The sequence below is a fragment of the Argopecten irradians genome, chromosome 10 (assembly GCF_041381155.1).
Source record: "Argopecten irradians isolate NY chromosome 10, Ai_NY, whole genome shotgun sequence".
In the NCBI taxonomy this organism is placed as follows: Eukaryota; Metazoa; Mollusca; class Bivalvia; order Pectinida; family Pectinidae; genus Argopecten; species Argopecten irradians.
The window spans coordinates 8,069,932-8,082,809 of NC_091143.1; the positions used below are offsets into that span (position 1 = coordinate 8,069,932).

A 12,878-nucleotide genomic window follows, 5' to 3' on the forward strand; every position below is an offset into this window, starting at 1 on the left:
ATAGCCCAGACAAAGAGTGTTTCGCTAGTTTCTTAACAACATATTTAGTTGTAACCGTCGGCAAAACATTACTAAGCGTGTATCCCCTTAATCACCCCTTAATAATTCCAATTGGAGAGTCAGCGGAAAGTGACAAATGATAACTGCGTATTAAGACCCCTCCATTTCCTTTCCACAACTTATAAGTAAAAGATATTGGATGATTTTTTTCATTATACACTGGCGGACGCCGACACACACTTCCGGTACAAATTGCTCACGCGCACGCTCCGATCGATTCTGGCGTATAATAATCACCCTGGATACACAATTCTGCGAAAAAATTACAAGAACATTCTTGTCAAGAACGAATCGACTCGTAAAGTCTGTCAAAGAAGTGAAGCATTTTTCTTGTCAGGCCTGTCACTAATGTCTGGAAACGATTGGTGGTTTCTGGCATCCGTCAGACATACGATACTGGGTATATTTGTTTCGGGTTGATTATAATAATTACACTGGTACGATATTCCGACGTACACGTATTTTAACCCCTGATGTAGTGTAACGATATACTGACTATTATTTATAATAAACACTTATGTTGTAACAGGTAATGGGCGGACAGCTATAAATTATACCTACCGATCTACACTCAGCTTCACGTTTTACATCATGTGTATGCTGTACTTTAGAGACTTTGTAGAACGTTCACGTTGTATAAACAATTTGTTTACAGACGCCTTCCCGGGCTATAACTTGTTCCATGGCATTCTCAAGATCAAAATGTCCGTCTTTTTTCTACATCAAAATTATGAATTCTAATTAGGATTGATCTTTGTTTCTTAGTGACACTTTGACGGAGAGAATTTTCTGTTAGTCAGGCACATGTAATAAGGTGCATCAAACCTCCGGGGTGTATCAAACCGCTGGGGTGTTTCAAACCTCTGGGGTGTATCAAGCATCTGTGGTGTATCAAACCTCTGGGGTGTATCAAACCTCTGGGGTGTATCAAGCCTCCGGGGTATATCAAACCTATGTGGTGTATCAAACCTCTGGGGTACATCAAACCTCTGGGGTGTATCAAACCTCTGTGGTGTATCAAACCTCTGTGGTGTATCAAACCTCTGGGGTGTATCAAACCTCTGTGGTGTATCAAACCTCTGGGGTGTATCAAACCTATGTGGTGTATCAAAACTCTGGGGTGTATCAAACCTCTGGGGTGTATCAAACCTCTGTGGTGTATTAAACCTCTGGGGTGTATCAAACCTCTGGGGTGTATCAAACCTTGGGGTGTATCAAACCTCTGGGGTGTATCAGACCTCTGGGGTGTATCAAACCTCTGTGGTGTATCAAACCTCTGGGGTGTATCAAACCTCTGAAGTGTATCAAATCTCTGGGGTACATCAAACCTGTGTGGTGTATCAAACCTGTGTGGTGTATCAAACAAACCTCTGGGGTGTATCAAACCTCTGTGGTGTATCAAACCTCTGGGGTGTATCAAACCTCTGTGGTGTATCAAACCTCTGGGGTGTATCAAACCTCTGGGGTGTATCAAATCTCTGAGGTACATCAAACCTCTGGGGTGTATCAAACCTATGTGGTGTATCAAACCTCTGGGGTGTATCAAACCTCTGGGGTGTATCAAACCTTGGGGTGTATCAAACCTCTGGGGTGTATCAGACCTCTGGGGTGTATCAAACCTCTGGGGTGTATCAAACCTCTGGGGTGTATCAAATCTCTGAGGTACATCAAACCTCTGGGGTGTATCAAACCTATGTGGTGTATCAAACCTCTGGGGTGTATCAAACCTCTGGGGTGTATCAAACCTCTGGGGTGTATCAAACCTCTGGGGTGTATCAGACCTCTGGGGTGTATCAGACCTCTGGGGTGTATCAACCTTTGTGGTGTATCAAACCTCTGGGGTGTATCAAACCTCTGGGGTGTATCAAACCTCTGAAGTGTATCAAATCTCTGGGGTACATCAAACCTGTGTGGTGTATCAAACCTGTGTGGTGTATCAAACCTCTGGGGTGTATCAAACCTCTGTGGTGTATCAAACCTCTGGGGTGTATCAAACCTCTGTGGTGTATCAAACCTCTGGGGTGTATCAAACCTCTGGGGTGTATCAAATCTCTGTGGTGTATCAAACCTCTGGGGTGTATCAAACCTCTGTGGTGTATCAAACCTCTGGGGTGTATCAAACCTCTGGGGTGTATCAAACCTCTGGGGTGTATCAAACCTCTGGGGTACATCAAACCTCTGGGGTGTATCAAACCTATGTGGTGTATCAAACCTCTGGGGTGTATCAAACCTCTGGGGTGTATCAAACCTCTGGGGTGTATCAAACCTCTGGGGTGTATCAGACCTCTGGGGTGTATCAAACCTCTGTGGTGTATCAAACCTCTGGGGTGTATCAAACCTCTGGGGTGTATCAAACCTCTGGGGTGTATCAAACCTCTGGGGTGTATCAAACCTCTGGGGTGTATCAAACAAGTGAAGCATTGAATAGGAGGGCGTGTTGTTATCCAGGCAGAGAGAGAACTAAAATGGCCGCATTTCCTCTGATACAATAGGAAATCGTCTTAAGATATACTTAAATTGAACCATAATCTTTTATTCCGTTTTTCTGAAATGGACATTTCTTACGTTGTAGCTTAAAGTCACAGTATGTGGGATAGGGGGTGATCTTACGTGGTTTTTCCGAGTCTTAATCTTTGCTCTGTTTTATTAACACAAGCTCTGTCGTGGCGGGTTCTTTTATCTGGTTCGTACCAATTGACCTACTGTACGTCATGTAATGGAACGCTCTAAGATTCCTCTAGATGACAAACCCATTATGCAATAAACGCTTCGAATGTAGGGAAACTAAGAAGGTTTTTAGCATCATTTGTGACAAAATATTTTATTCACTGATTGAATTTTAAGAAAAAATATTGAAATTAATCATTTGCGTATCTTGATAAAAAAAACCCAACAATATCCTGATGACAAAACCCACTCAGTGAACAAAGGAAATTATTTTGTAACCACTAAGTTTTTATACACAGGTTAAAATGTAATGGATTGACCATTTGGAACAATGAACTTAATAACCACCCGTACACTTCACATAAGTATGATAAAAGTCACAAAATCGTTATCGTTTGGCATAGTTAAAGTCTCTGAACAAAATGTCCAAAACAGAATAGAACGTACACGAGATGATAAATTTTATATTAACTGTCATTTGATTCGTGTTAACTATTACTGATACAATAAAATCACAGAGGCAGCCCATTAACGCACTGAAGTCAAATTTACTGCCATCGTAACAGGTAAACCAAAGTGCCAGGCAGGGAAAACTTATGTTTTTCTAGAGACATGCTAAATTAAGTGTCGTATTAAGTTGAACATTTTTTTTTATAATAAATAAATGTTCGCGATTCAATTTAATTCTATTCAATCTAATGCAATTCAAGTTTTCTAAGATATGGGTCCCGAACCGATAAGAGAATATGTCCATAAAATCTCAAGTCGTAACTGAAATCCGTTGTTGTTGATGTTCGATACAGTTGGTGTGTCCCTCTGTGACAAGTTAGTGATGTAAGTTTTAGGTTTGGTACACTTTAAATATGTAAGTTTTAGGTTTGGTACACTTTAAATATCTCGTGGTGTTCGGTGTTGTTCATAAATCGTTAGTTAAACATATCTATAAGGATCATCGTATAGTTGTTTCAATCTCCTCCCGATGTTACCGAGGACACGACACAGCTAGTTTGTTCTTCTAAGGCACGTAAGATATGGCAGCGACACCATACAGCTATTTTATCTTTCTAGAACTCCTCAGTGATGTTAGCGACACCATACAGCTTGTTTGTTTCTAGAACGCGTCAGTGATGTTAGCGACACCATGCAGAGAATACGCGTCAGTGATGACTTTCTAGAACGCGTCAGTGGGGCTAGCGTCACTAAACAACTATTTTGTCTTTCTAGAACGTATAAAAGATTTTAGCTTCACTATGCCACTACATGTAGTTTGTCCTTCTAGGACCGTCGTCAGTGATGTTACCGACATCATGTAGCTATCTTGTCTTTCTAGTTCGCTTCATTTATGTTAGCGACACTATTCGGGCATTTTGTCTTTCTAGAACGCGTCACAAATGTTAGCGACACCATGCAGCTAGTTTGCGCTTTTAGAACGCATTAGTGATGTTAGCGACACTTCAGCTACTGTTGTCTTTTCTAAAACGTGTCAGTGATGTTAGCGACACCCATAAACTAGTTTGTCTTTCTAAAACGCGTCAGTGATGTTAGCGATACCATGCAACTAGTTTGACATTCAAAAGCGCGTCAGTGATGTTAGCGATACCATGCAACTAGTTTGTCTTTCTAAAACGCATCAGTGATGTTAGAGATACCATGCAACTAGTTTGTCATTCTAGAACGCATCAGTGATGGTAGCGATACCATGCAGCTGTTTATTTGTTGGTTTTTTGTTTAGATGGTACGTCAGAGATGTTATATAAATCATGCAGCTATTTTGTCTTTGTAGAACTCGTCAGCTTTGGCTTCCTTCACCAAAAATGTTTCGTCATTCTAAATGACTCGTCTAGATTGTAGGGTTCCAAGAAAGTCGGTAAGGAAGATCAGATCCTAAAATTCGCCTTTCAGAATAATGCAAATGGGGCAACCATTGTACAAAGTTACAATTCGAATATTCTACCTACAGTGTCGCACTTGACGAGCCTAAGATTCAAAGTCTAATCTGATCGAAATAAAGAATTATTATTAAACATGTAGTTTAATCATTTAAATTAAATGAGTTTTTTTCCAAAGTTAATTGAAAAACATTCACATAAGAAATTCACGCAACAAATATATATTGTATAAAAAAGTAGGAGTATGTATCAGTACGGTATGTCATTTTTAAAGGTAGAATATTGATAAAATCTTTAGGAAATTTTTCTTTAACCAATGTTCCATTTATGAAATGTTAGAAAATACCTGCAAAAGAAAATTGACGTCACACTCATACCAATAAAAATTTATTCTAACACATTAACTAAATGAATCGCGAATACAGATTTTTAATGATTTTATTTTTCAGAGAAAAGTCTAGCCGACCTTTGCCCTTCACAGACCCGTGTAACATAAAAGCAAAAACTACTTGCCACTCGTTGACCAAAAAATTTTTGTTGTGTACCGAAAGGTTCGTAAAGTGTAATTAAGGCACCTGGCCACAAAGTGACGGCTCCAGTAGTTTATTTTCTGACGAGATCAAGAGCGCCAATGTCTATTGGCACCTCCATGGAGACCCATTTTGCATTGTAATTGGTGCTGATCAACTTTTCAGATCTCACCTGAATTGTTTTCTTGTCTATTAGATGTAACAGACCACGTGATTGCAGATTTAATGGCAACTATGGTAACGCGCTTCAGGTAAATCATTAAAAGTACATTTACAAATGACATGAAGTAAATTGTTTTTGAAAATGCGTCGAAAGTGGTCATTTTAAATTTTATAGGGATTTTAAGGCTACGGGTGTTCATTATTAAGGGTTGTTTTTTAAAATTTGTATGGCCTATGACTTGCTGTATTTTTTGACATAGAAAAAGTATTTTAAGTGTTCTACATATTTCTATCCACCACTCTTAGTTTTAAACTTTCTATATTTACCGACTTTTGTAAAGTTTGTATTCGCAAAGTTATTAAACAATTCAATTAAAATATTGTGAAAATTACAAGAAATACAACTTTAATTTGATCAATGCAAAGTCGTGATTGCTTTTCTTTACCCAATTATCTCGCTCAGCTGCTTATAATATTATTTTATTTATTTATTTCTAGGTTTTTTTCTTGATTCCGCTATCTTAAGGTCACTGACTGTCACACTATTTCTCCAGAATGGTGGCATGTTTGAGAACTGGATTTCTTAAGAACAATTATCATTAGCGATGATTTAATTAGTTTGTTAATTAAACTACAAAATACCAGGGTTGATGTGTGATAGCATTGTGACTATAATAAGAGCGGCTTTAGTTGACGGATCAGACCTAATCAGACCGACAATAATTCTAGTCCTCTGTCACAGTTACATTACAGTTAAGCTCTCATTTCTGACTTGGCGCTTGTGTTTTGGTAAAGCCAGATTTCATACTACTTAAAGAGGCGATTAAATCCGGAATATCGTGGTGTGAGCTGTAAATGAGAGCGTTAGTGAGCGCCATGACAATTAACCAAAGAGATAATTAGTTTCACTAATCTAAACATTCAATAAACACTTGCCTTGGGTTTATTGAGTTACCGTTCCCAGCTGCCTAACTGTATTTGTTGATAATTACGTTAATATTACATATCCGCACAATACTACGTTTTTCCAGCAATGTTAATACATGTAGTTTCTTGCCATCTCCGTAAAAGACTGCCCCTATTTAGCATTTACAGTTACTGGTAACTATACATCAGCAGTGTCAGTATCGTACTACGACAATTAACTTTATCCAAACCAACAGTTCATTATATCAAGGCCAAGACGACATTTTAAGCACCAACTATATCATATATATACTGAGCATAAATCCCAGTGTACGTATAACGTAGCCAGTGGGGTGTGTTGTTTAGTGTCTTTGGTGAAATGAGTTACTGAGATAGCACTATTAAATGAGTTTCACTAGTACAACAAGTGTACAATACGAAAATACCACATCCTTTCAAACCATACAGACCGACAACGCACCAGGGCAGGTCGTCCTCAAATGATACTACCAACAAAACATACAGACAGACAACGCACTACACACAGGTCAGGTCGTCCTCAATTGATACTACCAACACAACATACAGACAGACAACGTACTACACACAGGACAGGTTGTCCACAAATGATACTACCAACAAAACTTACAGAAAGACAACGCACTACACACAGGACAGGTCGTCCTCAAATAACACTACCAACAAAACATACAGACAGACAACGCACTACACACAGGACAGGTCGTCCTCAATTGCTCCCACCAACAAAACATACAGACAGACAGACAACGCACTACACACACAGGACAGGACGTCCTCAATTGCTCCCACCAACAAAACATACAGACAGACAACGCACTACACACAGGACAGGTCGTCCTCAATTGCTCCCACCAACAAAACATACAGACAGACAACGCACTACACACAAGACAGGTCGTCCTCAATTGCTCCCACCAACAAAACATACAGACAGACAGACAACGCACTACACACAGGACAGGTCGTCCTCAATTGCTCCCACCAACAAAACATACAGACAGACAACGCACTACACACAGGACAGGTCGTCCTCAAATGCTACTACCAACAAAACATACAGACAGACAACGCACTACACACAGGACAGGTCGTCCTCAATTGCTCCCACCAACAAAACAGACAGACAGACAACGCACTACACACAGGACAGGTTGTCCACAAATGATACTACCAACAAAACATACAGACAGACAACGCACTACACACAGGACAGGTTGTCCACAAATGATATTACCAACAAAACATACATGCAGACGAACAACACACTACACACAGGACAGGTCGTCCTCAAATGATACTACCAACAAAACATACATACAGACAGACAACGCACTACACACAGGACAGATCATCCTAAAATGATACTACCAACAAAACATACAGACAGACAACGCACTACACACAGGACAGGTCGTCCTCAAATGATACTACCAACAAAACATACAGACCGACAACGCACTACACACAGGACAGGTCGTCCTCAAATGATACTTCCAACACAAACATACAGACAGACAACGCACTACACACAGGACAGGTCGTCCTCAAATGATACTTCCAACAAAACATACAGACAGACAACGCACTACACACATAACAGGTCGTCCTGATATGATACTACCAACAAAACATACATACAGACAGACAACGCACTACACACAGGACAGGTCGTCCTCAATTGCTCCCACCAACAAAACATACAGACAGACAACGCACTACACACAGGACAGGTCGTCCTCAAATGATACTACCAACAAAACATACAGACAGACAACGCACTACACACAGGACAGGTCGTCCTCAAATGATACTACCAACAAAACATACATACAGACAGACAACGCACTACACACAGGACAGGTCGTCCTCAAATGATACTACCAACAAAACATACATACATACAGACAGACAACGCACTACACACAGGACAGGTCGTCCTCAAATGATACTACCAACAAAACATACAGACAGACAACGCACTACACACAGGACAGGTCGTCCTCATATGATACTACCAACAAAACATACATACAGACAGACAACGCACTACACACAGGACAGGTCGTCCTCAAATGATACTACCAACAAAACATACAGACAGACAACGCACTACACACAGGGCAGGTCGTCCTCAAATGATACTACCAACAAAACATACATACAGACAGACAACGCACTACACACAGGACAGGTCGTCCTCAAATGATACTACCAACAAAACATACAGACAGACAGACAACGCACTACACACAGGACAGGTCGTCCCCAAATGATCATACCAACAAAACATACATACTGACAGACAACGCACTACATACAGGGCAGGTCGTCCACAAATGATCCTACCAACAAAACATACAGACAGACAACGCACTACACACAGGTCAGGTCGTCCCTCAAATGATACTACCAACAAAACATACAGACAGACAGACAACGCACTACACACAGGACAGGTCGTCCTCAAATGATACTACCAACAAAACATACATACAGACAGACAACGCACTACACACAGGACAGGTCGTCCTCAAATGATACTACCAACAAAACATACAGACAGACAACGCACTACACACAGGACAGGTCGTCCTCAAATGATACTACCAACAAAACATACATACAGACAGACAACGCACTACACACAGGACAGGTCGTCCTCAAATGATACTACCAACAAAACATACAGACAGACAACGCACTACACACAGGACAGGTCGTCCTCAAATGATCCTACCAACAAAACATACAGACAGACAACGCACTACACACAGGACAGGTCGTCCTCAAATGATACTACCAACAAAACATACAGACAGACAACGCACTACACACAGGACAGGTCGTCCTCAAATGATACTACCAACAAAACATACATACAGACAGACAACGCACTACACACAGGACAGGTCGTCCTCAATTGCTCCCACCAACAAAACATACAGACAGACAACGCACTACACACAGGACAGGTCGTCCTCAAATGATCCTACCAACAAAACATATACAGACAGACAACGCACTACACACAGGACAGGTCGTCCTCAAATGATACTATCAACAAAACATACATACAGACAGACAACGCACTACACACAGGACAGGTCGTCCTCAAATGATACTACCAACTACCAACAAAACATACAGACAGACAACGCACTACACACAGGACAGGTCGTCCTCAAATGATACTACCAACAAAACATACATACAGACAGACAACGCACTACACACAGGACAGGTCGTCCTCAAATGATACTACCAACAAAACATACAGACAGACAACGCACTACACACAGGACAGGTCGTCCTCAATATGATCCTACCAACAAAACATACAGACAGACAACGCACTACACACAGGGCAGGTCGTCCTCAAATGATACTACCAACAAAACATACAGACAGACAACGCACTACACACAGGCAGGTCGTCCTCAAATGATACTTCCAAAAAAACATACAGACAGACAACGCACTACACACAGGACAGGTCGTCCTCAAATGATACTACCAACAAAACATACAGACAGACAACGCACTACACACAGGACAGGTCGTCCTCAAATGATACTACCAACAAAACATACAGACAGACAACGCACTACACACAGGGCAGGTCGTCCTCAAATGATACTACCAACAAAACATACAGACAGACAACGCACTACACACAAGGCAGGTCGTCCTCAAATGATACTACCAACAAAACATACAGACAGACAACGCACTACACACACAGGACAGGTCGTCCTCAAATGATACTACACAAAAAACATACATATACAGACAGACAACGCACTACACACAGGCAGGTCGTCCTCCAAATGTACTACCTCGCAACATACAAAACAGACGCAGCACAACGCACTACACACAAGGCAGGTCGTCCTCAAATGATACTCCAACAAAACATACAGACAGACAACGCACTACACACAGGCAGGTCGTCCTCAAATGATACTACCAACAAAACCATACAGACAGACAACGCACTACACACAGGCAGGTCGTCCTCAAATGATACTACCAACAAAACATACAGACAGACAACGCACTACACACAGGCAGGTCGTCCTCAAATGATACTACCAACAAAACATACAGACAGACAACGCAAACACACAGGGCAGGTCGTCCTGAAATGATACTTCCAACAAAACATACAGACAGACAACGCACTACACACAGGGCAGGTCGTCCTCAAATGATCTAGCAACAAAACATACAGACAGACAACGCACTACATACAGGCAGGTCGTCCTCAAATGATCCTACCAACAAAACATACAGACAGACAACGCACTACATACAGGGACAGGTCGTCCTCAAATGATCTACCAACAAAACAACAATACAGACAGACAACGCACTACACACAGGACATGTCGTCCTCAAATGATACTACCAACAAAACATACATAAAGACAGACAACGCACTACACACAGGACAGGTCGTCCTCAAATGATCCTACAACAAAAAAACATACATACAGACAGACAACGCACTACACACAGGGACAGGTCGTCCTCAAATGATACTACCAACAAAACATACAGACAGACAACGCACTACACACAGGGCAGGTCGTCCTCAAATGATACTAGCAACAAACATACAGACAGACAACGCACTACACACAGGACAGGTCGTCCTCAAATGATCCTAGCAACAAAAATACAGACAGACAACGCACTACACAGGACAGGTCGTCCTCAAATGTTCCTAGCAACAAAAACATACAGACAGACAACGCACTACACACAGGACAGGTCGTCCTCAAATGATCCTAGCAACAAAACATACATACAGACAGACAACGCACTACACACAGGACAGGTCATCCTCATATGATCCTAGCAACAAAACATACATACAGACAGACGAACTACACACAGGACAGGTCATCCTCAATATGATCCTAGCAACAAAACATACAGACAGACAACGAACTACACACAGGGACAGGTCGTCCTCAATGATCCTAGCAACAAAACATACATACAGACAGACAACGCACTACATACAGCACAGGTCGTCCTCAAATGATACTACCAACAAAACATACATACTGACAGACAACGCACTACACATAGGGCAGGTCATCCTCAAATGATACTACAAACTAAACATACAGACAGACAACGCACTACACACAGGGCAGGTCGTTCTGAAATGATATACCAGCAAAAAACATACAGACGGACAACGCACTACACACAGGACAGGTCGTCCTCAAATGATACTACCAACAAAACATACATACAGACAGACAACGCACTACACACAGGACAGGTCGTCCTCAAATGATCCTACCAACAAAACATACAGACAGACAACGCACTACACACAGGGCAGGTCGTCCTCAAATGATACTACCAACAAAACAAACATACAGACAGACAACGCACTACACACAGGACAGGTCGTCCACAAATGATCCTAGCAACAAAACATACATACAGACAGACAACGAACTACACACAGGACAGGTCATCCTCATATGATCCTAGCAACAAAACATACAGACAGACAACGAACTACACACGGGACAGGTCGTCCTCAAATGATACTACCAACAAAACATACAACAGACAACGCACTACACACAGGAGAGGTCGTCATCATATGATGATCCTACCAACAAAACATACAGACAGACAGACAACGCACTACACACAGGACAGGTCGTCCTCAAATGATACTTCCAACAAAACATACAGACAGACAACGCACTACACACAGGAAAAGTCATCCGCAAATGATCCCATCAACAAAACATATTGACAGACAACCCATCACACACAGGGCAGGTCGTCCTCAAATAATACTTCCAACAAAACATACAGACAGACAGACAACGCACTCACACAGGAAAGGTCGTCCTCAATTGCTCCCACCAACAAAACATACAGACAGACAACGCACTACACACAGGACAGGTCGTCATCATATGATCCTACCTACCAAACATACAGACAGGCAATGCACTACACACAGGGCAGGTTGTCCTCAAATGATACTACCAACAAAAAACATACAGACCGACAACGCACGATACACAAGGCAGGTCGTCCTGATATGATTCTTCCAACAAAAACATACAGACAGACAACGCACTACACACAGGACAAGTCGTTCGCAAATGATCCCATCAACAAAACATATTGACAGACAACCCATCACACACAGGGCAGGTCGTCCTCAAATATACTTCCAACAAAACATACACACAGACAACGCACGACACACAAGGCAGGTCGTCCTCAAATGATACTACCAACAAAACATACAACAACAGACAACGCACGACACACAAGGCAGGTCGTCCTCAAATGATACTACCAACAAAACAAATATACAGACAGACAACGCACTACATACAGGACAGGTCATCCTCAAATGATACTACCAACAAAACAAATATATACAGACAGACAACGCACTACAGACAGGACAGGTCGTCCTCAAATGATACTACCAACAAAACATAAATAAGACAGACAACGCACTACACACAGGGCAGGTCGTCCTCAAATGATCTTAGCAACAAATCATACAGATAGACAACGCACTACACACAGGACAGGTCGTCCTCAAATGATACTACCAACAAAACAA

The 12,878-nt window shown here is 41.5% G+C and overlaps 2 protein-coding genes across 2 annotated transcripts; one reads left to right on the forward strand and one right to left on the reverse strand.

Annotated features, from left to right (window-relative positions):
• Positions 1-821: 821 nt before the first annotated feature.
• LOC138334068 (balbiani ring protein 6-like) lies at positions 822-2,481 on the reverse strand. The gene is made up of 3 exons (XM_069282783.1): positions 1,877-2,481; positions 1,429-1,572; positions 822-1,155 (listed from the first exon to the last, which is right to left on the reverse strand). The coding sequence occupies exons 1-3, from the start codon at positions 2,479-2,481 to the stop codon at positions 822-824; spliced, it is 1,083 nt and encodes a 360-aa protein (XP_069138884.1).
• A 2,899-nt stretch (positions 2,482-5,380) lies between these two features.
• Positions 5,381-7,421, forward strand: LOC138334069 (probable myosin light chain kinase DDB_G0279831). Its single transcript, XM_069282784.1, has 2 exons — positions 5,381-5,397; positions 6,683-7,421. Exons 1-2 carry the CDS (start codon positions 5,381-5,383, stop codon positions 7,419-7,421), a joined length of 756 nt encoding a protein of 251 aa, XP_069138885.1.
• The last annotated feature ends 5,457 nt before the right edge of the window (positions 7,422-12,878 follow it).